Below are 25467 nucleotides of genomic sequence, written 5' to 3'. Positions count from 1 at the left end.
AGGAATGGAGAGGGAAGCTTTGGGATTGTTGTATCGTCCATCCTTAGTCAAGAGGCTGGGTGCTTGGCACATAGTAAGAGCTTAAAAAAAACCAAAATAATAATAATAATGAGAGCAACCATTATACAGGTCCTCTAAAAGTTTGGGTGCTGTTGATAGAGACAGAATCTTGGGCTGGATGGAGGTCTGACCCTTCAGTGGCTTTACTTACTTTGGCATTTGTATTAGGAAAGGGAGGAGAGGAGATCAAATTTCCCCTCCTAATCTCTTGATATTAAAGAGCTCATCATCTTTCGTCACTGTCTCACCCCACTAAACCCCATAAATCTCTTTCTAAAGATCCTTAATCAACCTTCCCATCTGCAAGCACCACAAGCACACCCACTAGAAGACCCAGAAGAATGAGTTAAGATTTGGTTGGATGAGGAAAAGGGAAGATTGGAAAATTTCCAATTTCCAGGATCAATTTTATCTTTTGGATTGTCTTCCAAATACCTGCCTGGGACATTCGTCCTACCCACCTCTGAATGTACCCATATTGAAAGTCAGAAGCTACAGTAAAGCCGGTTTTTAATCCTTTCAGACAAAGATCCTCCAAAGAACCTCTAAGAACTTCCAAGGGGTATTAATAGAGGGCTTTGATTATGATGAGGGTGATGAGGATGGTGGTGTTTGTAATGGTAATGATCTAATCTTGTGTCCTGGTTAGAGATCAGGTGCCAAGGGTTAGGAGTGGGAGGAATTGTTAGGCAGAACCAGTGACTCTGGTTCCCCCGCACTCCCTGAAGAAATCCATTCCAGGAAGCTCAGTTTGGTTTCAAATATGGATTCCACTTCTTTTGTCCTCTCAGCCACTTGGGATGAACTAGGGACTTGGGTGACAGACAGAGGAGAATGGAGATTCTCTATGTGGTCTTGCTGGACTGCCATCTCCTTTTACCCAAAGCTCACCCAGAGGGACAGTTCCACCCAAGAGAATTCTGGAGGGCTGCCAAAGTGGAAGGAGTGTGGCCTAGTGGGTAGAGCAAGGGCCTAAGAGTCAGAAGGACCTGGGTTCTCCCTGTCTTGGGTCAGCTATGGAAAGGGAGATTGGCGGACGGTGGAGAGGAGAGAAGAATGTGAAAACCAGGAGATTGGACAAGATCCAACTATGACTGGGCGATGAGAGAGAAGAGCAAGCTGCTAGAAAGAGGAGCTGGAGGGAGATTTAGAGGCTTCAGATTAACTGGTTTGGATGTTGGAGAAACAGCATGGCTTAATGGAATGAACATGGACCTGGGAGTCAGGGGACCTGGGTTCTAATCCCAGATCTTTCGCTTGTCTGCTGTCTGACCTTGGGCAAGTCACTGAATTTCTTTGAGCCTCAATTCCCTAATCTGCATTATAGGAATTCAATCCTTTTTTTCCCCACTACTTTGACCTTGAGCCCCACATGGGCAGTGATTTTCAGGACTTTAGTGCAATGCTTTACCCACAGTAAATGCTTAACAAATGCCATTATTATTATTACTAGAGAAGCAGCATGGCCTAGTATATAGAGCATGGGCATGGAAGTCAAAAGGACCTGGGTTCTAATCCTGGCTCTGCCACTTGTCTGCTGTGTGAACTTGGACAAGTCACTTAACTTCTCTGTGTTTCAGTTACCTCATCTGTAAAATGGGAATTAAGACTGTGAGCCCTTGGTGGGGCAGGACTATGTCCAAGCTGATTAACTTGTATTTACCCCAGGGCTTAGTACAATAAGTGCTTAACAAAGGCCATAAAACAAATTAGAAGGGAATTAGTAAACATGAAATCCCTATAAGAATTTGTATTCACAGAAATGGAAGTGAAGATCTCCTCAACCTAAAGGGTCTTGAGGAAGGTCTGGAAAAGGAGACCAAGAGGGGAAAACCTGAAGGGGAGAAACCCTAGAAAAACACCAGCCCTGTGGACCACCCTTCTAATCAGAGGTGAGATACAAGCACAGGTTAGTATGACAAAGGTCAATGGCAGATTCTTTATGGTCTCACTTTTCTCTTTTTTAACCTACGTGCTTATGCTCTTGTTCTTCTGTATTGTGGACACCAGATGTTTTATTCTACTGCACTCTCCCAAGGGATTAGAAATAATAATAACTATGGTATTTGTTAAGCACTTACAATAGGCCACGTACTGTTCTAAGCATTGGAGTCAATACAAGAAAATCAGAACAAATCCAGTCCCTGTCCTACTTGGGGCTCACTGTTTAAAATAGCAGAGAGGACAGGTATTTTACCTTCATTTTACAGCTGTGGAAACTGAGGCACAGAGCAATTAAAAGACTTGCCCAAAGTTACTCAGCAGGCAAGCAGAAGAGCTGGGATTAGAATCTTTCCACTTGGCGCTGCCACGTCTCACAAAGTGCTTTTAGTACAGTTACCTGCACATAGTAAGGGCTCAGTCAATACCACTGATTGAACACTAAGCTGTTGTGAATCCTGCAGTGACCCATGATTCTGCCCTTTCAACTGCATTTACTGAGCACTTACTGTGTACTAAGCACTTGGGAAAGGACAATATAACTGAGTTGGTAGACACATTCTCTGCTCACAATGAACTGACACCTCTTCCCTGCATTCTCCCTTCTGGACTCCTGTCCCTTGTGAATAAATTAAGACTCTAAGGCCTGTTTCCCTCTTTCCTTCCTTTCATGCCTTGAAGAGGCTAAGGAGCCTCAGCTCTGAAACTCCAGTAGTTTCACATTTCCTTTCTAGAGCTGGCTCGATTGTTTCAGGAAGGAGGGAGAAAGATGGGGGCATGAAGGGGGGGTTTGGACCAACCTGGGAAGTCTTATTCCCTGGAATACAGGACTGTGCTTGAGCTCAGAGTGAAAGTGACTCAGAACTCTGTTAAAACCAAGGGGGTGTGTGTGTGTGTGTGTGTGTGTGTGTGTGTGTGTGTGTGTATGCGTGTTTGGGCTCCATGAGGGTGTAGGTGGGTGAATATGTGGTTGTGTGAGTTTGTGCAAGTAAATATGTGCGTACATATCCTAAGCAGGTGTTTGCTTGTGGGAGTGTGTGCATGTGTATGTTTCTGAGCATATGCATGTATGAGTACGTGTTCGTGGAAGCCCCTATGTGCACAACTGAATCACTAGTGGCCTTTATATGAGTTTATGGGTGTGTGCATGGCTTTGATGCTCAATGACCCTCATAGAGTGTGTCAAACTCTTTTGGGTATTCCATTCTGTGTGCACTGTAGCTGCCATTATTAAGGGTTTCCTGCTCTCTGTTAGATTAATAATGATAATGATTTCTGTTAAGCACTTACTATAAGTCAAGCACTGAAATAAGTGCTAGGATAGATTCAAGACAATCAGTTCCTACATGGGGTTCAAAGTCTAAGTAGGAGGGAGAACAGATATCGAATTTCTACTTTGCAGATGAGGTGTGCAGAGAAGTTAAGTGATTTGCCCCGGGGTCACCCAACAGGTGAGCGACAGAGCCGGGATTAGAATCAAACTCTTCTGCCACTAGGTCACACGCCTACAAGCCCAGTTCTCCCCACTCAGTGGAGCTTTTGTTGTGTGGCCATGCCAGGGTCTGGTGTTGAAATGGAACTTTCAGGTTAGGAATTAGGGATGGGAGGCTGAGTTCCATGCCTTTTCCACACATATGCTGAACCCTACTATTGCTTCATTGGGAGAGTGTTGTCCACCTTCCCCAGGGACTCTCTGGAGCTGAAGGAGCTGGCCAGGCCCTCTCACCAGGTCTATCCAGCAGACCCAACTACAGGTGGTTCCTGGGTCCTGATCCCAGCATTCTTTACTCTGTCCACTGTCTTTCTCTTCCCTAAAAGGAGAGAAATTGGGAAAGGCAGCAGGCAACCATCACAGGCTCTACACTGGCAGCAACGAACAAGAGGACCCATGGGAACTTCATCTTGTGATGTTCCCAGAGGGGAGGGGATTCCAGGCTGACCCCTGTGAGGGAGGGGTGAACTGTAGATGGTGTGGTCAGACAGCATTCTTCACAGCCAAACTTTCCCCATGGCTCCAGACAGAGAGCCCAGGGCTCCACCTGCTCAGACCCTCTCCCTAGCTGGCTTCCTGACTTTATCAGAACATCAGATCATAAGCAATTCCATTCTGGGTCAGACTAGTAGTCCATCCAGCCTTGGATTCTGTCTCCAGAAAGGGCACCGGGAATCCTAGGGAGGGAGGTGGGTTAACCCACGATGGCAGGCCTCCTTTCCCGTGGCACCAACCCGACTACCGTCAGAGACACAGCTATCCAGTCGGGCAGCCCAGGATTCTGTGGAAGTCATGCTGTTGGGTCACTGGGTCCCTGAGGCTCTCCAGCCCTAGGGTGGGAGGTGGTCACAACGATCTGAGTCCCCCTCACTGGGGACTCATCTCATCCTCTGTAGAGTGAGAGTGAACTCCACGTGCTGTTGTGGACAGGGAATTCATCTACCATGTCTGTTGTATGGGACTCTTCCAAGATCTTGGTTCAGTACTCGCCATACAGTAAATACTCAATTAATGGTATTTATTGAGCTCTTGCAATGTGCAGAACACTGTACTAAGCATTTGGGATAGTAAATAGCAATAAAGTTAACAGACCTGTCACCTCCCCACAACAAGCCATTGATTGACTGACATGGTGTCCCTGTCCCTGTCCATCCAGCCTTGCCTTCCTCTGCTCAACCCATTGGCCAGTGTTGCCCCACCTCTCCCCGTGAAGGCCCCAGGAAGAACCACTCCAGTCATGCTGGGTTCCAGGCTTGGCAGTGGGGTGTTTTATTATCACACTATGGGGTCACGGATGGTATTTACACAGGGAACACCCCCTCTTCTGGGACACCGGGGAGACAGAGGGAGGGGAACGGCACAGCAGAAGGATCAGGGTGGAGTGGGGATTTGGCAGGAAAGAGGGCGAGTTACGTCAGGCAGTGAGGGTACAGGCAGAGGGGTTCAGCTTTCGACCGAAGCCTTCATTTACCGGGGTTTTGCCGCACTGTCTTCTGTATGGAGTAGCGCTTGAGAGCCTCATGGCCCACCATGCAGGTGAAGGAATCTCCGCGTTTCCAGTTGGACTTCTGGATGTCTAGCTTGCTGTAAAGGAAGAACGTGCCTTGTCCTGTCAAGTCTTTCTGTGGCTTAGTCACAGAAAAGTGGTCTTCCTCCACGTCCTCGTCGTTATGCAGCCACTGGACGGCGATATCCGCAGGGAAGAAGCTCTTTGCCAGACAAGTGAGGCTCAAGGTGTCTTTTTGGGCCAGCTCATCCATGTGTGGAGGGAACACGTAAACCGCCGGGGCTAAGCTCTTTCCTACTCAGGAGGAGGGAAACCAAGAGCCATTAGCATTGCTGCCCTCTCTCTCATTACCTCCTAGCCTGCACACTTCACTTCTCGAACATCAACCTACTCACTGTACCATGATCTCTTTCTGTCTCACTGAGAATTCTGTCCCCATGTCCTCCTTTCTGCCTGGAATTTCTTCCCACTTCATATCTGACAGACCACTACTCTCCCCAGCTTCAAAGCCCTACTAAAATCATAGCTTCTCCAAGAAGTCTTCCCTGACTAGTCTCCCATAACCTTATCCACCCTCTCTTCTACATTACCAATGCATTTGGTTCATTACCTCCTAATCACGTTGATACTCACCCTACCTCCACCCCCACATCATTTATGTTCATATTCTTAGACTCTGCTGCTTCCTCTATCTGTAATTTATTTCAACATCTGTCTCTCCTACTAGATAGTAAGCTCCTTGTGTCATCATAGTAGTAGTAATAATAATAATAATAATAATACTTCTTAAGTACTTAGTATGTACCTAGCACTGATTATAGTTGGACACAGTCCTTCCCACATTGGGCTCATGGTCTTCATCCCCATTTTACAGGTGAGGAAACTGAGCCATCGAGAAATTAAAGGGTTTGCCCAAAGTCTCAAAACAAGCCAGTGGCAGAGCTGAGATAGAACACAGGTCCTCTGATTCCCAGGCCCGTGTACCTTTCACTAGCCAATACTGCTTTCTTTTTAGTCTCCCAAGCGCTCAGTACAGTGCTCTGCACGTGGTAAGCACTCAATAAATACCATTGATTGACTGATTGATTAACTTTACCTGTAGGGTAACTAGAACATGGGGGAGACTGAACAAGAGTGCCTGAAGGTTAGGAACTCTCCAGGGTCACGCACTAACCCCCATCTTAATGATCATGAAGCCAGAGTCTCCAGCTTCTGATTTTTCCCCTCTATTTCCTCCTTGCATTCTGGACTTACACTGGATTTAGGTCCCCTGCACTCACAGGCTGAAAGCCCAGAATCAAAGTTCTCTGAAGAGAGGATGGGGGAAGCCGGGGAGGATTCTGGGAGCTCACCTAGAGGCTTGGAAATGGCCTTTTCAACAATGGAGGGGAAGTCAGGGTGCTGCACTTTGCACGTGAATGATTCTCCTTCCATCCATTCCGGCAGGGTGATGGACAGGGTACTCTCGGCACTGAAGGTACCATCTGGCTGTTTCATTATCTTGATGGGAGAAGCGGGTCTCTCAATGCCTTTGTGGATCCACTGGAGTTTGATGCCTTCTGAATCAGGCAGACTGGCCACCAGGCAGGTGAGGGACGGTGTCCGGGCAATGAAGAGGTCAGTAGGGTTTGGGGGGCTCACAGAGACCTTGAGGTTCTGGATAAGGTTGATGTCTGAAGGGAGATACCGGTTAGCAGCAGATGAACCCAGCAATTCCAGGTCTGGCCCTGACTCAGATTCGGGTCCTTCACTGGCTCCCTTGAACTCTGATCTCAGAGGCTGCTGCCCCTTACCTGCCCCTTCTGCATCCCCACCTGCCCGTGGACCCCTGGACTATATTTCCAATCAACTGTAGATGTTGTTATAATAATAGTCACTGTGGTATTTAAGTGCTTACTATGTGTCAAGCACTGTGGATATAATACCATTAGATCCCCTGTCCTACATGGGGATCTCAATACAAGGTGGAGGGGAGAATGAATATTTAACACCACTTTACAGATGAGAGACCTGAGTCACTGAGGCACAGAGAAGTGAAGCGACTTGTCCAAAGTTGCCCAGCAGACAAAAGAGAGAAGATAGAATTAGAACCCAGGTCTTCCGATTTCCAGTTCTGTACTTTATCCACTTGGCCACACCACTCATCCTCTTCTCCCCTCTCCCAAATTCAATCCCCAAAGCCTCAACCATCATTTAAGACTCTTATCAGCTTCAGCCCAAGATAAACGGAAAGACTTTATCAGCCAAGTGGAACCCTCTACCTCAAACACCCTCATTTTGCCCTTGGTCCCCAGAAAGAAGCTGATGGATAGAATTACCTTTACAGGACCTGGCGTAGTCTTGGATATCCTTCTTGGAGGCCATGTGCCTTACACTGCAGGTGAAGGTCTTGCCAGTCAGCCACTCTCCCTGGGTGATGTTGAACTCGCTGTAGGCAGAGAATTTCCCATTGTTTTCCCTCTTGGACTCCGAAACGTAGAATCCGTCCTGCTCTTCATCATCCTCCAGCCACTTCACCTCGATTTTGGCTGGGCTGAAGTCCGAGATGAGGCAAAGTAGCTGGATGGTGGCTTCGGCGTCCCCGTTCGGGAGGCAGGAGGAGTGGACCACCCTCACCGCTGGAGGAGATTTCATGGCCGGGGTGACAACAGGAGTAGTCGTTTGGGGGGTGGGTGGCGCTGGTGCAACTAAAAGCAGAAATCATGCTCGCCGTCATTACAATTCCCTTGTTGTACATTGTGTTCCTGTTTCCTCTAAATCAGTGATATTAATTGAGCACGTACTGTATGTATAGCACTGTAACAAGTGCTTGGGAGAGTGCAATGCAATAGAGTTGATAGATATATTCACTACCCACAAAAAGCTTATTTCTTACACCGCTATGATGGAGACAACAGTTATTAATGAAATTTTTTGAGGATCTACTTTGTGCAAAGCACTGTGCTAAGAATTTTGGGAAAATCCCCAAATGTAGAAAGTGAAGACACTTCCTACCCACCTGGAGTTTATAATCTAGGGAATTCCAGAACATTTATCATTAAGTTAATCAATTTCCAGTACTGACTGAGCACTCGCTCTGTGCAAAGCACTGTATTGTTTAGGAATACCCCAAAAATTTAGCAGAAAGATGAGTTCCTGTTCACCAGGACATTACAGTATTTAGGGACTATCATAAAAATTCTGACTCAAGCAATCCGTAGAGCTTATTCTATCCAGAGCACTGAGTTAAGTGCTTGGGAGAATATAACAGAGCTAGTAGACATGATCCATGCTCTAATAATGGTGGTGTTTGTTAAGCGCTTACTATGTGCCAGGCACTTTTATTTTCAGAACAGCCTTATGATGGAGGGAGAGTCGGGTATGATTATGCCCATTTTACATTTGGGGTAAGAGAGACCCAAGAGAGGCTAAGTCACTTGTCCAGGATCTCATGTTGGGTCAGGGGCAGAGCCAGGACTAGGCCTCAGATCTCCTGACTCCATTCTCATTCTACCAGGCCACACGACCTTGGGAGTGTGTGTTCAGACTGGACTCAGGCACCGGGAAAGTTTGGGGGAGCCCTGAATGGCAGACCCTAGGCAGAAATGCAGCATCCTGCTAAATCACTCGTTTCTGCTTCTCCTTGATGCTTGTGCCCCATCTAGTTCTGTCCCTACTTTTCCCACAGGATCCTCTCACCCCATCTGTGACTTCCCCACTTCTGCTTCTTCTCATTTACCTGCTCTTTAATAATAATAACAATAGTGATAATAACAAGTGATAGTATTTATTAAGCAGTTACTATATGTCAAGCACTATTCTAAGCTCTGGGTAGATATAAGCTAATCAGGTTGGACACAGTCCTTGTCCCACATGGGGCTCACAGTCTTAGTTCCCATTTTACAGATGAGGTCACTGAGGCACAGAGAAGTTAAGTGATTTGCCCAAGGTCACCCAGCAGACAAGTGGCGGAACTGGGATTAGAGCCCAGGTCCTTTTGACTTCTGGATCCATGCTCTATCCAGTAGGCCACACTGCCTCCTTCCCCACTGGGAGGGGCTGGTCATCTTACCGACATTCCCACTGATGATGGTGTTTGTGGGCGTATGGGTCACCTTGCACGTGTACACCTTGTTGTGCCAGTTGTAAGCGGGGACGGTGATTTTGCTGCTGAGCGAGTAGAGCCCCGTGGGGTGGAGGATGGAGGGGTAGGTCTGGGCTTTGCTGTTGTAGAATGATGGGCTCCAGTCGACCTTCACGGGATCTGGGGAATATCCGGTCACCAGGCAGCCCAGGGTCACCTCGGATAGTTCTACTTCCTCGCAGCTGGGAGTCAAGGGGAAGACGGATGGGGCCACCTTCCAAACTGGAAGGCAAAAACAGGACATAAATCCAAGATGTCAACATTGTCATCATCATCAACATCATCACTGTGGAATCTGTTAAGCACTTACTAGGTGCCAAGCTCTGTAGTGTACAAGATAATGAGGTTGAACACGGTCCCTGTCTCTCAGGGAACTCACAGCCTAAGGGGGAGGGAGAACAAGTATTGCATGCTCATTTTGTCTTGTTTTATGCCGTCGAGTCATCTCCGACCCATAGCGACACCATGGACACATCTCTGCCAGAAAGTCCCCCTTCCATCTGCCATCGTTCTAGTAGTGGATCCATAGAATTTTCTTGGTAAAAATATGGAAGTGGTTTACCATTGCCTCCTTCCACACAGTAAACTTCAATCTCCACCCTTGACTCTCTCCCATTACCCTGCTGCCCAGCACAGGTGAGTTTTGACTTGAAAAAGATTGCCTTCCACTCGCTAGCCACTGCCCAAGCTAGGAATGGGTAGGCCTCTACTTGACTCTCCCTCCCAAAGTCAAGACTGGTAGACTACTGGAAACTCTCCAGGTGCCACCCTGAGAGGGCGATGTTCATTTTACAGTTAAGAAAACTAAGGCACGGAGAAGCTAAATGACTCACCCAAAGTCATACAGCAGACAAGTGTCCAGGCCAGGATTTGAACCCAAGTACTCTGTCTCCTAGGCCCTTGCTCTTTCCACTAGATCACAGTACTTCTCAATGCATCACACACACATACCCCTCCACATACACATGGACATGCACACACATGCACCCAGTGGCCTGAAGTGCTGCCCAAGCAGAAACACCTCACCTCCAATGGGAGCACAAAAGCATCCTTTCCTAGGGCACAGCTGAGTTGCAAGCTCTTTGGAAGAGCCCAGTCTTCTCATTCTTTCTTTGTCTCCCTTTTCCAAACGTTTTCCCAGTTCTCTAGGTTTCTTCCAATGTGGGAAGCACAGAGACAGGCAGTGTCTCCCAAGATTCTCTGTCCTAAATGGGCCTTGCAGTCTGAGGGGGAGCACTTATAGAATTCCCATTTTCCAGCTGAGGAAACTGAAGCCCAGAGAAGGTGAGCAATTTGTTCAAGGTCTCATAGCAGACAAGTGGCAAAGCTGGGATTAGAACCCAGTTCTCCTGACTCCCTGTCCTTAGGTTTTTCCACCAGGCCATGCTGTCTTCTCTTGAGAGGAGAGGTGGAAAGGGAACAGGAGAAGTTGGTGTTCAGGGAGAATTGGGAGGCCACGCTGAGACCCTTGCCCAGAAGAGAACCTAGCCTGGTTAGAATCCCACCATCTCTCAGCCATCAGCACAGACAGCCATCAGAGAGAGAAGGTATGGAGAGGCAAAGAGATGAGGAGATCAGGACACTCCTGGGGAGAGGAAAGGGTCCCATATTCTCTAATATTCTTAACTGTAACTTGATTCCTTTTTGGCCTCCTCTACTTTCTCACAGGCTTGAGAAGTCCTGCTGATTTTCCTGTTTGTTTAAAAACACCTCCTTGCCAGAAGACCAAGGATTCGGTGCAGCAGGATGAGGGTGAATCTAGATCTGGTAAGTAGATTTGATCCAGAACTCCCCTGCCCCACAAAACTGTTGCCTGCTGGTAACGTCTACTCTCAGCCCCACAGTCCTCCTGCCTAGACCCTCTGGAGGCCCCTGTTCCCCTGTCTCCTGGTTTCCCTGTTTTTTTTGCTCTGGAATTTCCTTCATTCTCAGCCCCATGCTCCATGACTTCTAGGAAAGAGAGGAAAGAGCACGGGCCTGGAAGTCAGAGGACTTGGGTTCTAATCCCAGCTCCATCACTTGCCTGCTCTGTGACCTTGAGCAAGTCACTTACCTCCTATGGGTCTGTTTCCTCATCTGTAATATGAGGATTCAATATCTGTTCTCCCTCCTCCTTAGGCTGTAAGCTCCATGTGGAATAGGGACTGTGTCTGACCTGATAACACTGTATCTATCCCAGTGCCTAGTACAGTGCTTGGCACAGAGTAAGTAATGATAATGATAATAATAATTGTGGTATTTGTTAAGAGCTTACTATGTGTCAGGAATTGTACTAAGAACTGGGTGGATACAAGAAAATGGGGTTGGATGCAGTCCTTATCCCATATCCACCTCAGCTCTTAGTATAGTGCCTGGCACATAATAAGCGCTTAAAAAATACCATTATTATTTTATAGGTCTCTTAGTCTTATTCCCCCTTTTACAGATGAGGAAACTGGGGCACAGAGAAGTGACAGCAGCAGACAAGTGGTAGAACTGGGATTAGAACCCAGGTCTTTCTGACTTCCAGACCTGTGCTCTAGCCACTATGGCCTCACTGCTTCTAGCCCACCAGCCCAAACCCTGGCAGCCCCAGAGCTGAGTTTACCGCAGCCAGCTCAGCTCCTGTATCATTTTTCCACTAGTTAAACTTCTCAATCAGACTCCTTCTGCTCAGCTGCTGAAACTAGCCCACCACCCCACCCCCTGCCATCCCAATAACTGAGCTTACTGAAACCAGCTCAGCTACTACTTGGTCCCTTAACAATTCAGCCACTGTAACTTCTACAGTCAGCTCAACTTCTGCAGCTACCCTTACTGGCTCGGCTCCTGGACCTTCCCCAACTGGCTCAACTCCTATAGCCTCTCATCCGTTGAATTTCCCTAACTTCTCCAACAGCTCAGGTTAGTACCTTCTGCCACTGGCTCAACTCCTGTACCTTCCACCACACATTCAGCTCTTGCACCTTCCCCAACATCTCAGCTTTTGTACCGTCCCCCACCTGCTCATCTTCTGTAAATTCCACAATCATCTCAGCTCCCATATCTTCTCCAAAATCTCAGCTCCTGTACCTTCTCTCACCAGCTCAGATCCTGTATCTTCTCCCACTGGCTAAGCTCCCGTACCTTCTCCAACACCTCAACTCCTGCACTGCTTTTTTTACCTTCACCGACCTGCTCAACCTCTGTACCTCCTCCCACCAGCTAAGCTCATGGGCTCAGGTGTTGTATCTTCCACCATTCCCTTCCTCACCAGTAAAGTTGGGCTACCTCCTCCAACAGCTTAGCCTTGAACCTTCCCTGACAAGGTCAGCTCCTGTGCTTTCCCCCTCCATTTCTGCTTCTCTACCTTCTCCAGCTCAGCTCCTCTACCTTCCCCTGTAGGCTCAACTCCGCTAATTTCTCCCAACTGCTCAGCTCCTATACCTTTCCCAACCTGCTCAGCTCCTATACCTTCTCCTATTAGGTCAGCTCCAGTATTTTCCCCCACCAGATCTTCCCCCACCTTCTCCTACAGGCTCTGCTTCTGTACCTTCTCCCTTTGGCTCTGTTCCTGTATCTTCTCCAACCAGTTCAGCTCTTCTACCTTCTTCAACTAGCTGAGATCCTATACCTTCCCTAACAGGTTTCTTCCCCCACTGACTCTACTCCCTTACCTTCTCTCACCGGCTCACTTCCTCTACCTTCCCCTAAAGGCTCAGCTCCTGTACCGTTCCCCGCACCAGCTCAGCTTTTGTAGCTGTCTTCACTGGCTGTGCTCCTTTACCCATTCCTTACTAGCTCAGCTGCTGGACCTTCTCCCACCAGCTCAGCTCCTGTACCATCTCCCATCAGCTCAGCTTCTGTACTTTCCCCAACCTGCCCAGCTTCTGTACCTCCTCCTATCTGCTCAGCTCCTGAACCTTCCTCCACCTTAGGAGAACGTAAAGGAGCTAGGCAAGTTGGGGAAAGTGTAGAAGCTGACCTGGAGAGAGAAGGTAAAGGAGCTGAGCTGGTGGGAGAAGGTTCAGGAGCTGAGCCCGGGGGAGGAGGTAAAGGAGCTGGGAAGGTTGGGGAAAGTACAGAAGCTGAGCTGGTGGGGGAAGGTACAGGAGCTAAGCTGGTAGGATAAGGTATGGGAGCTGAGCTGGTGGGAGAATGTACAAAACCTAAGCTCTCCTTCTCCTATCAGCTCAGCTCCTGTACCTCCTCCTACCTACTCAGCTCCGGTACTTTCACCAGCTCAGCTCCTGTACCTTCTCCCTCCAGCTCAGGTTTTGTACCTTATCGCATCTGCTCAGCTCCGGTACCTTCTCCCACCAGCTTAGCTCCCATACCTTATGCCACCTGCTCAGCTCCTCTACCTTCTCCCACCAGCTCAGCTTCTGTACTTTCCCCTTTCTTCCCAGCTCCTCTACCTCCAACTACCTGCTCAGCTCCTGTACTTTCTCTCACCAGTTTAGCTCCCATACCTTCTCCCACCTGATCAGCTCCTGCACCTTCTCCCACCAGCTCAGTTCCTGTACTTTTCCCCACCAGCTCAGCTCCTGTACCTTCTCTCTCCAGCTCAGCTTCTACACTTTCCCCAACTTGCCTAGCTCCTTTACGTCCTCCTACCTGCTCAGCTGCTGAATCTTCCCCCACCTTCTCAGCTCCTATACCTTCTCCCACCAACTTAGCTCCCATATCTTATCCCACCTGCTCAGCTTCTCTATCTTCTCCCACCAGCTCAGCTTCTGTACCTTCTCCCACCAGCTCAGCTCCTGTGCCTTCCCCCACCAGCTCAGCTCCTGTACCTTCTCTCTCCAGCTCAGCTTCTGTACCTTCTCTCTCCAGCTCAGCTCCTGTACCTCCTTCCCCCGGCTCAGCTCCTGAACCTTCTCCCACCAGCTCAGGTTTTGTAGCTTCTTACATCAGCTTAGGTTCTGTACGTTCTCCCACCAGCTCAGTTCCTGTACCTCCTCCTACCTGCTCAGCTCCTGTACTTTCTCTCACCGGTTTAGCTCTCATACCTTATCCTACCAGCTTAGCTCCTGTACCTTCCCCCACCAGCTCAGCTTCTGTACTTTCCCCAACCTGCCCAGCTCCTGTACCTCCTCCCACCGGCTCAGCTCCTGAAACTTCTCCCACCAGCTCAGCTCCTGTACCTTCTCCCACCAGCTCAGCTTTTATACCTTCTCCCACCAGCTCAGCCTCTGTACCTTCTTCCACCAGCTTAGCTCCCATACCTTATCCTACCAGCTTAGCTGTTGTACCTTCCCCCATAAGCTCAGCTTCTGTACCTGCTCCCACCAGCTCATCCCCTGTACCTTCTCCCATCAGCTCAGTTCCTGTACCTTCTCCCATCAGCTCAGCTTCTGTACTTTCCCCAACCTGCCCAGCTTTTATACCTTCTTCCACCAGCTCAGCTCCTGTACCTTCTCACACCAGCTTAGCTCCCAAACCTTCTTCCACCAGCTCAGCTCCTGTACCTTCTCCCACCAGCTTAGCTCCCAAACCTTATCCCACCTGCTCAGCTTCTGTACCTTCTCTCACTGGCTCAACTCCTGGGCCTTCTTCCACCAGATCAGCTTCTATATCTTCCCCAACCTGCCCAGTTTCTGTACCTCCTCCCACCTGCTCAGCTCCTGTACCTTCTCCCACTAACTCACCTCCTGAACCTTCTTTCATCAGCTCTTCCTCTACCTTTCCCCACCAGATCAGCTCTACTACATTTTCCCCACTAGCTAAGCTCCAAAACCTTCCCCCACTGGCCCAGCACTGTTACATCCCAACTGGCCCAGCTCCATTACCTTTCCTCACTGGCTCAGCTCCAACTCCTTCCCCCTTCAATTATGCTCCTTTACCTTCCCCCCCATACAGGTTTTGTTCCTTCTATCACTGACTCAACTCATATACCTTCCCCATAGACTCAGCTTCCTCTCCTGCACCTGTGAGCTGAACCATTGTCCTGACTGCCAGTTTAGCTCCTATATATACTCAAGTCAGCTTAGCTTCTGTATCTATGCCAACATCTTAGCTTCTTTACTTTTCCCCACTGGTTCCATTCCGCCCTGCTCCTGTAATCCCCAAATCATCATCTTCCCCCATTGGTTCCAAACCCTTTCTAGTTGCTATCAGTCCTGCCCTGTCCACTCTTGTTCCTATGCCCTAGCAGCCTAGCTGCTGTTTCTCCTCCCCAGCAGACCAGCTTCTGGGTCTTCCCCTGTAACTGCCCCTGTAACTGTAATCCGAGCTACAGTTGTAGCTCTCTTCTCACTAGTTCAGCTCCATTTCCTGGCCTCGGGGTGGAAAGGAGGGAAGAATCCAGACTAAATGCCCAGGCCAGCTCTGCTCTTGAGGTCTTTTGGGCCCCTGGACCCTGACCTTGCTTAGGTCAGTTGGAGAGACTGCATCTCGCAGCACCATCCACCTGCTGGTCCCCCATAGGAGTCCCTTTGTCCCCTGTTCCTAACCCTCACCTTAACCCTAATGCCCATGGAGTTGTCCTTCTCACCTGCAGCAATTCCAGGCCCAAGGGCTGGTCCCCTCCGAGGACTGGCCTCCCCCACATCTCTGGGACCCCGGAGAACTGGACTTCATCACTGATATGTTGCCTCCCTCAGTCCAGGGGTGTTGATGTCTGTCGATCCAGCGGTGGGGGCTCTCAGCTCAAGCCACTCCCCCAGGATGAATATGCATGAGTTTCTGGAGCCCAGTGAGGGAGGCAGGGGTGGCGGCGAGCACAGCCATTCTGCACATTGGTTTGGGTCAGCACCTTGATGCTAAAAATATCACTGAAACCTGAATGGGCTGGCCTGGGTCCCAGAGTTCCCTTTTTACCTCTGACCTGGGTCAGGGTTTGCTGCTTGGACTCCTGCAAGGGACAGCTAGCTTGTGGGGGTGGAGGAGATCTGACTCCCCTTCCCTGGTTAGTCGTTGTGGGCAGGGAATATGTCTATTTATATTGCTATATAGTTCTCTCCCAAGTGCTTAGTGCTCTGCACACAATAAGGGCTCAATAAATATGATTGACTGAGTGACTTCATGTCTGGGGGATAGACACTGCCCTCCGAGTAGACTATTACCTGCCTGCCTGCCTGGAATCCTTTTGCTGAGGATGGAAGGAGGTCTGAGGGCCTGAATTGCCTGGGCACCATCCCTCAGGCCTGTAGATCCTGCAGGTGGCAAAGAGGGAATGAGAGGGGCCCTGAGGGAGAAGCAACATGATGTAGGGGGTAGAACATGGGCTTGTGAGTCAGAAGGTCATGGGTTCCAATCCAAGCTCCGACACTTGTTTGCTGTGTGACCTGCTGTGAAGAAGTCACTTCACTTCTCTGTGCCTCAGTTACTTCATCTGTAAAATGGAGATTGAGACTGTGAGCTCCATAAGGGACAGGGACTGTGTCCAACTCAGTTTGCTTGCATCCACCCCAGAGTTTAGTATGATCCCTGATACGTAGTATGTGCTTAATAAATGCCATTATTATTATTATCATTATTAGTAGTAGTAGTACTATCATTATTAAATAGCACTATCCCTGCTGGGGACCCACACCCCCTGCCCCAGCCCACGGAAGGCTCCTTTAAGACTCCTGGATTCCTTGGTCCCCATCCTGAGGAGAGATGCACTCCACGGCTTCTTTCTCCCCAAGGGCTATTGCTCAAGGGGGTGGGCCACTGAACACTGGCATCGGCATGGAAATCCAGTCTTCCCCCAGCCCCCTAGCTCAGGGTGGAGAGGGGTGGCTGCTGCTGGCCCCAGGTGGGCTCAATGAGGAGAAACCAGAGACCTTTGTGATTCAGGGGAGAACAGTCATCTGAGGCCTTCAGTGTTTCCCTGGAAGAGCCAGGACTGTCACAGCCCAGCTAGATAGCAAACCCCACGTCCTCCTCCTCCTCCTCCTCCTCCTTCTCCTTCTCTCTCCATCATTTTTCTTTGTTCTCCTCCTCTTCCTTTTCATTTTTATGGCATTTGTTCTCCTCCTCTGCCTTTTCTTTTTTGTTGCATTTGTTACGGGCTTACTTTGTGCCAAGCACTGTTCTAAGAGTTGGGATCGATACAAGAATATCAGTCAACCAATTGTATTTATTGAGCGCTTACTGTGTGCAGAACACTGTACTAAGTGCTTGGGAGCGTACAATATAACAGAGTTGGTAGACACGTTCCCTGCCCACAGTGAGCTTACAGTCCCTGAACCTTATAGGGCTTATAGACTAAGTTGGAGGGAGGAGGATTTAATCCCCATTTTACAGATGAGATGACTGAAGCAAAGAGAACTTAAGTGACTTGTCACACAGTATACAAGCATTGGAGCTGGAATTAGAACCCAGGTCTTCTGACTTCCAGGCCTATACTCCCTCTATTAAGCCACCATGCTTCTTTTAGGAAAGGCCTTGCTGCCAGGTTAAATGATCCTGTCTCTTTCTAGGGATCAGAATTAATTAGTTAAGGTGCTTGTTAAGCACTTACTGTGTATTATCTACTCCAGGGCTTAGAACAGTGCTAGACACCTAGCAAATGCTTAACAAATACCGTAAAATAAATGAGTATTTCCTGAGCACTTTCACTGTGTTCTGAACCCAAGAACATCATATAAAGTTCTTGGGAGAGTACAATAACAATAATAATAATAATAATAATGATGTCGGTATTTGTTAAGCGCTTACTATGTGTAGAGCACCATTCTAAGCACTGGGATAGATACAGGGTAATCAGGTTGTACCACGTGAGGGTCACAGTCTTAATCCCTATTTTACAGATGAGGGAACTGAAGTACAGAGAAGTTAAGTGACTTGCCCACAGTCACACAGCTGACAAGCGGCAGAGCTGGGATTCGAACCCATGACCTCTGGCTCCCAAGCCCGTGCTCTTTCCATTGAGCCACGCTGCTTCTCTAGAGTTTATAGACATGATCTAATCAATCAACTAATCATTTGCATTTAATGAGGCTTACTGAGTGCAAAGCACTGGATTCAGCACTTGAGAGAGTACAATAAAGAAGTTACAATTCCTGCCTTCAAGGAGCTTACATTTACCCTTCTTCTGCTCAACACCACCACTTCTTCATTCACTCCCACCTCTAAGGCCCCATAAACTATGGCCAACCCTTACCTCCCTACCTAAGATTGTAGTAACCCTGCTTCCTCCTATTCTGACCCCCGATGACCTTGTCACCACATTGTTGATAAAATAGAAACTATTGTGAATTTCCTGAAGTCCCTCCATCACCTTCTCACTGCTTTATTATATCACCCTCCAATTTCTCCTCCTTCCCAACTAACTCCCCAGAGAAGTTCTCCCAACCGCTCTCAAAAAATACATTCTTTCTCCTTGCATTTCAGACCTCATTCCATTTCATTTTCTAAAATCTTCTGCTCCCATCCTCCCTCTTTCAATCCCCTCTAAGAGGCCTTCCTCAATGAAGCCCTCTTTTCCATGGTTTGCTCTCCCTTCTGTGTTCTTTGTACAGTGAGCTTACAGACCTCAAATGTATCATATCTAAAGCTAAAGTTCTCTCCTAAATCCACCCTTTCACTTAACTTTACCACTACTGGCAGCACTACCACCTTCCCTGTCACAGCCTTAGAGTCATCAGTGACTACTTATTCTATGACTACTTATTGTATTTTCACTGGCACATTCAGTCTATCACTGAATCAGAGATAGATAAGAGAGATAATCAAACAGAGAAGCAGCATGGCCTAGTGGTTAAAGCACGGGCCTGAAGGTCAGAAGGACCTGTGTGCCAATCCCAGTTCTGCCACTTGTTTGCTGTGTGACCTTGGGCAAGTCACTTAGCTTCTTTATGTTTCAGTTACCTCATCTGTAAAGTGGGGATGAAGTCTGTGAGCCCCATGTGGGATGAGGATTGTGTCCAACTCAATTAACTTGTATCCACTTCAGCTCTTAGAGCAGTGCCTGGCACATTATAAGTGCTTAACAAATACTACAATTATTATTATAACAATGCTTCTGGTTCCTTGTCCACAGCCTTTCCCTGATCTGCCACTTTCTCTCCCCACAGAGGGCCATCATCCTGGTCAAAGTTCTCATCACATCATGAACGGATCACTGGATCAAACTCCATACTGGCCTCCCACCTTCCATCCCTTCCAGTTTTTACCACATCATTCGATCAATGGTATTTATTGAGCACTTACTGTTTACAGAGGTCTGTACTAAGTGCTTGGGAGGGTTGGTAGACATGTTCCCTGCCCACGGTGAACTTGCAGTTTAGAGGGTCTACAGTTTACCACATGCAACTGCAGTACAGACTAAGCTCCTTGAGGGTAGAGATTGTTTCTACTCACTCTATCATACTCTTTAAATGCTTAGTACAGTGTTCTACATACAGTAAGCACTCAGTAAGTACCACTGATTGACTTATTGCTGCTTTATTGGTTTTCCTAAAATGTTGTTCAATACCCACCTCTCCACTACTCAAAAATCCCTAATGGCTACTCATGTCCCCTTACACTGAGCCAAAAGGCATTTCTTACCCTTCATCACACTTTTTGCCAAGCTAATCTTCTAGTTATATCTTGGTCCTGTCTGTCTAGCTTCCAGTCAACCAATCAATGATATTTACTGAGCACTAACTGCGTGCAGAGCTCTGTACTAAGTATTTGAGAGAGTACAATGGAGTTAGTAGGCATGGTCCCTGCCCTCCAGGACCTCACAGTATAGTGGACCCCTTGCTCACTTCATGTGCCCTACAACTTCAAGTCCACCAGACCAAGAGCCTCCCCATTTTCTAAGACCTCCTGAAATCCCACTCCTCCAGAAAATCTTCCCAGATAAATTATTTCCCATTTTGCTTCAATCTAGCAGCTACTCTTAGCAGCTATCTGTGTTTGCTGCAAACTAGGTCTGCTAAGAATGCTATCTATTTATTCATTTATTTCATCTTTCCTCACTCTTGTCACTAGCAGATGTACCCTTTTTTTGGAAAAAAAGGTATGTGTTAAGTGCTTACTATGTGCCAGGCAGTGTACTAAAAGCTCGGGTAGATTTCTTCCTCATAACTGGTGCTATTTGTAAATAATTTGGGCCTGCCTGTTACATTATTATTATTATTTTTAGGAATGTACTAAAATAATAACAACTGTGGCATTTGTTAAGAGCTTACTGTGTGCCTATACAAAGTGCTGGGTTGGATCCAAACAAATTGGGTTGGACACAATCTCTCACTCATGTGGGGCTCACAATCTCAATCCCCATTTTACAGATGAGGTAACTGAGTCCCAGAGAAGTGAAGTGACTTGCCCAAGGTCACACAGATGACAAGTGGTGGAGCCAGGACTAGAACCCATGACCAGCAGACTCCCAGGCCCTTGCTTATCCACTACACCAGGCTGCTTCTCATACTCTATACAAAGCACTGTGCTTAGCTAGACTGTAACTCCACTAAATCATGGAGCATGTCTTTTTTTTCATTTGTTGTATTCTCCCAAGATCTTAGTTCGGCTCATAATTGGGGCTATTGATTGATTGATGGATTGATTGGAGAAATGTGACACCCCTTGAGGTTATTTCATCAACATTTACTAAGTGTATTTAGTGGGCACCGTTCCAGGCACCTGAACCAGAATCCTACTGTGTATAGGATATTGCACTGGGATCCCACTATGTGCACAGCTCTGTATCCTGGTGCCAACCTTATACAGACAGCTGGAATGGTAATGTAAGGTACAGAGAGTAACCCGTAGAGACAACTTCTTCTCTCAGTAATGATATGATCTAGAGGGATGGATTATAATCCATTTTTGGGAGGTCTTTGATTCCTCGCTCACACTCTTTCTTTTCTGCCAGGTTTTCTTCAAATATCAGAGGTATTTCTTTGATCCACCCCTCCCTCTCCACTCTTATGAATGCCATTGTGGTTCAAACCTTGGTCACTTCCTGGCAGGATTATTTTCTACTTTTTCTGTCTCAGGCTTTTGCTCTCTTCAGTCTCTCCTGAAAGTACTATCTTAAATTGTCATTTGGAACATATCATCTCCCTTCTCAAACTCCATCAATGACTACCCAGTTTTTCTTTCACATCAACAAACATTTTAAATCATCATCCTCCGCATTAAAGGGATTTTTAAAACATGGTACTTAAGTACCAAACACTGAATTAAGCGGTGGTGTAGCTACAAGGTAATCATGAAGGACACAATACCTCTCTCACATGGGGCTTACAGTCTAAGTAGAAGGGAGTAGGATCTAGTCCACATTTTACAGTTGAGCTAACTGAGGCAAAAGTAAGTGAAGTGATTCACCCAAGGTCACACATCAAGTAAGTGGTGGATCTGGGTTTAGAACCCAGGTCCTTTCACTCCCAGGCCTGTGGTCTTTCCACTAAGTCCACAGTTGAGCTAACTGAGGCAAAAGTAAGTGAAGTGATTCACCCAAGGTCACACATCAAGTAAGTGGTGGATCTGGGTTTAGAACCCAGGTCCTTTCACTCCCAGGCCTGTGGTCTTTCCACTAAGTCACACATTTTATTTAGTTGTCCATTATCAAGTTCCTCTTTCTTTTTCACCATTTATTTCTATGTCCTTAATCTTTTGCTTATGGATTATTTGGCATTTTCTATGATTATCTTCCTGATAAGATTGTAAACTCCTTGAAGGCAGGTACCAGGTGTCTTCTGCTTCTATTACACATTCAGAAGCACTTGGTCTAATGCTCTACACACAGTAGGCATCCAGTACATTGATATAAGATGGAGCTTACTAAATGCTGTTGTTGCTCTTAATGATCTGGTCTCTCCCATCCACATCCACATTTTTTTATGGTACTCATAAATGGCTTACCAGAAGCAGCGTGGCTCAGTGGAAAGAGCACGGGCTTTGGAGTCAGAGCTCGTGAGTTCGAATCCCAGCTCTGCCACTTGTCGGCTGTGTGACTGTGGGCAAGTCACTTAACTTCTCTGTGCCTCAGTTCCCTCATCTGTAAAATGGGGATTAAGACTGTGAGCCCCATGTGGGACAACCTGATTCCCCTATGTCTACCCCAGCGCTTAGAACAGTGCTCGGCACATAGTAAGCGCTTAACAAATACCAAAAAAAAAAAAAAATACTAACAGCTGGGGTAGATAGAAGATAATCAGCATGGACACAGTCCTTGTCCCACATGGGGCTCACAGTCTAAGTCGGATAGAAGAAGGATTTAATCCTTGCTTCACAGATGAGGTAACTGAGGCACACGGAGAAGTTAAGTGACTTGTCCAAGTGGCGGAGCTGGGATTGGAACTCAGGCCCCCTGATTCCGAGGCCCATGCTGTTTGCAGATGGCCATACTGCTTCCATAGTCAATCAATCAAAAGTTCGGTCCAGCTGACATCCCAGGAGCAGTAGCTGGAAAACCAAAAAACCTTTTTTCTCGAAGCCTAAAATCAATCTCAGCCCAGGCGATCCCGAATCACGTGGGTCCAGGTTGATTTCTACATATTCCCAGGTTGGCCTGGGCCTGGTGGTTGACTGGTGGATATAATCCAGAAGCAAGTGCTGTGTTTACATGCCCATCACCCCACCCCTGTACAAACTTCCTGATGAGCTAATACAGAATGGGACAACAGCTCAATAGGAGATCGTCTTTCTGGGTGATTTTCTCCATGGTGACATGCCACCACTCCAGGTGGCCTGCAGCAAGGCCTAATGGAAAGAACCCAGACCTGGAAGTCAGAGGACTTGGGTTCTAATCCTGGCTCTGCCGCTTGTCGGCTGTGTGACCTTGGACAAGTCACTTTGCTTCTCTGCCTCATGGAGATTAGGACTGTGAGCTCCATGTGGGAGATGGACTCCAGTGTTAGTACCCTAGTACCTCAGTGCTAGTACAGTGTCTGGAGCATAGTAAGTGCTTAACATATACCATTAAAAGAAATCCAGTCCTCCCACGGCTGAGGGGGCTCCTCTCAATGAACACTGTGGCAGCCTTCCTGCCAACAGCATCTGAGGCTGATCCCTTGTCCAGATATACAGAAAAGGATTTTCAGAGCCCGGGGTCTGTAGACAGAAGAGTGAAAAAAGCCTGGGATGTCCATGGGAAATGGGACTGTGGACCTGGCTAAAGAAAACTTTTGATAGCAGGCCACTACAGGGTCTTATTCAGTTACAGGAAAGAGTTAGAACCACATATGGATTTGCGAACAGTTTGCATAAATCTATATCAACTCTCCATTTTCAGCCAATTTTCTTGTTATCATATCATGATTGTGCCCACCAAGGCAGTCATCTTTGGATTTCCTCTCCCCATTTCTTCATAACAGTTGCTAATCAATCAATCAGTGGTATTTATTGAGCACCTACTGTGTGCAGAACACTGTACTAAGCTCTTGGCAGGGTACAATGCAGTAGTACAGATCCCCTACATCTACAGCTGAGAGGGGAGAGACTCCCAGGTGTCTGGAAAGGAAGGGAGGCGGTGTAATTATTTATTTATACTGTCTGCCTCTCCATCTAGACTGCAAGCTTGTTGTGAGCAGGGAATGTGTCTTTTTACTGTTGTGCTGTACTCTCCCAAGAGCTTAGTAGAATGCTCTGCACACAGTAAACACCCAGTAAGTATGATTGAATATGAATGAATATGAAATATGAATGACCGACTGACCAACTGACAGATTGGTGATACCCAGATTGGCCTCTAAAGAAAGCAGTATGGCCTAGTGGAAAAAGCATGGGCCTAGGAGTCAGAGGAGGTGGGTTCTAATGGCGGCTCTGCCACATGACTGCTATGTGACCTTGGACAATTCACTTAACTTCTCTGTGTCTCGGTTATCTCATCTGTAAAATGAGGAACAAGACTGTAAATTCCATGTGGGATTGTGCCCAATCTGATTACCTTATATCTACCCCAGTGCTTAGAACAGTGCTTGGCACATAGCAAATGCTTAATGAATATCACAATTATTATTATTATTACTACAGCTGAGACCCCTGAGGATGCTGGCCCTGGACAGGCAACTAGGATCCTGTTTGTCTCTCAGTGGAGGTTCTCCAGAGATTCCCGTGGACCAGACTCTTTTTCATGGTATGTGTTATTAATAATAACAATAATAATAATTATAATAATGATGATAATTGTGATATTTAAGTGCTTAGTATGAGCCAGGCACTGTACAAAGCATTTGGGTGTATATGAGTAATTCGATTTGGACACAGTCTCTGTCCCACATGAGGCTCACAGTCTTCATTCCCATTTTACAGATGAGTCAACTGAGGCACAGAGAAGTGAAGTGGCTTGTCCAAAGTAACACAGTGGATAAGTGGAGGAGCTGGAATTAGAACGCAAGTCCTTCTGATTCCCAGACCCATACTCTGTCTACTAAACCATCTGCTTCTCTAAAAGCTTACTATGCACCAGGCACTGAACTAAGCATTGGGGTAGATACAAGCAAATCAGGTTGGACACAGGAGTCCAAAGCAGTAGGGGTGGGGAGAACCACCTTGAGCATGAGCGCTATAGACTAAAGCAGTCTGGCCTACAGGGAAAAGCGCAGGCCTAGGAGTCGGTAGACCTGGATTCTAATCCCGAATCTCCCATATGCCTGTTGGGTGACCATGAAACTCAGTATTAATCACCATTTTACAGGTAAAGTAACTGAGGCACAGAGAAATAAAGTGAATTGCCCAAGGTTACCCAGCAGACAAGTGGCAGATTGGGGATTAGAACCCAGGTCCTTCTGCCTCCCAGGCTCATGCTCTTTATACTAGTCCATGCTTCTTGAGTAACAGGGCTTCACCCTGAGGCTGCATTCCCCCAAAGTGAACTGCACTTCAGGTCCTTGGATTTGACCTAAAGAGAGTCCAGGACTCCAGGATGGGGAGGCTGCAGCAGCACACTGATCTAGCAGGGTATCTCCTCCTCGAGGCTGAAAATACACTGTATGCAGGAATGTGTCTATCAACTCTGTTATAGTGTACTCTCCCAAGCGCTTAGTACAGTGCTCTGCACACAGTAAGCACTCAATAAATACCACTGATTGAATGATTGGAGTGAGGGGAATGGAGTCCAAAGGGGCAGTGGGCCAAGAAGTCCATTCTGATTCCTTCTGAAGGCAACTTTTCTCCCTGACATTCCCTCTGCCCTTGCCTGGATGTGCAGAAGCAAGAGGACACCTGGTGGGCAAAGAAATAGCTCCTCTGCTTACACCTCCCTCTTCCTACCTCTCTCCTCATCTATCCCAGCTTTTGGGCCCCTGGGATCTGACTCTTCCTCTCCAGGTGGCTGTTGGAAGAAGAAGACCCTTGGAAGACAAGGAACATCTCCAGGGAGGTTGTGGGCTCCCAAGGACCAAAACTGCAGCTTAGTGCTCTTGGGGGCCTGGGACCCCCCTAGAAAGAGTGTGAGCCCCCAGACCTTGGAACAGAAGGGGCCCTCTGAGCGGAAGAATGTGGACGTTAGCCTGGTTTCCT

At 47.5% G+C, this 25467-nt stretch overlaps 4 gene segments (V, D, J or C); all 4 read right to left on the bottom strand.

Moving 5' to 3' along the window:
* LOC120638829 overlaps nt 1-25467 on the bottom strand; it is a 96533-nt gene that overhangs the window by 19985 nt on the left and 51081 nt on the right.
* The window catches only part of LOC120638828, a 140968-nt gene that overhangs the window by 66019 nt on the left and 49482 nt on the right, over nt 1-25467 (bottom strand).
* LOC100076564 overlaps nt 1-25467 on the bottom strand; it is a 189816-nt gene that overhangs the window by 115332 nt on the left and 49017 nt on the right.
* Nucleotides 4739-25467, bottom strand: part of LOC114816504 — a 70686-nt gene continuing 49957 nt past the window's right edge. The window contains 4 exon segments of the C gene segment in view: nt 4739-5294; nt 6353-6673; nt 7319-7687; nt 9052-9345. Of these exon segments, the coding sequence occupies nt 4957-5294; nt 6353-6673; nt 7319-7634 (975 nt within the window).

Source organism: Ornithorhynchus anatinus, chromosome 14, assembly GCF_004115215.2.
Source record: "Ornithorhynchus anatinus isolate Pmale09 chromosome 14, mOrnAna1.pri.v4, whole genome shotgun sequence".
Taxonomy (NCBI): Eukaryota; Metazoa; Chordata; class Mammalia; order Monotremata; family Ornithorhynchidae; genus Ornithorhynchus; species Ornithorhynchus anatinus.
Note: the sequence above shows the minus strand (reverse complement) of the source record. Positions and strands in the feature narration are given on the sequence as shown.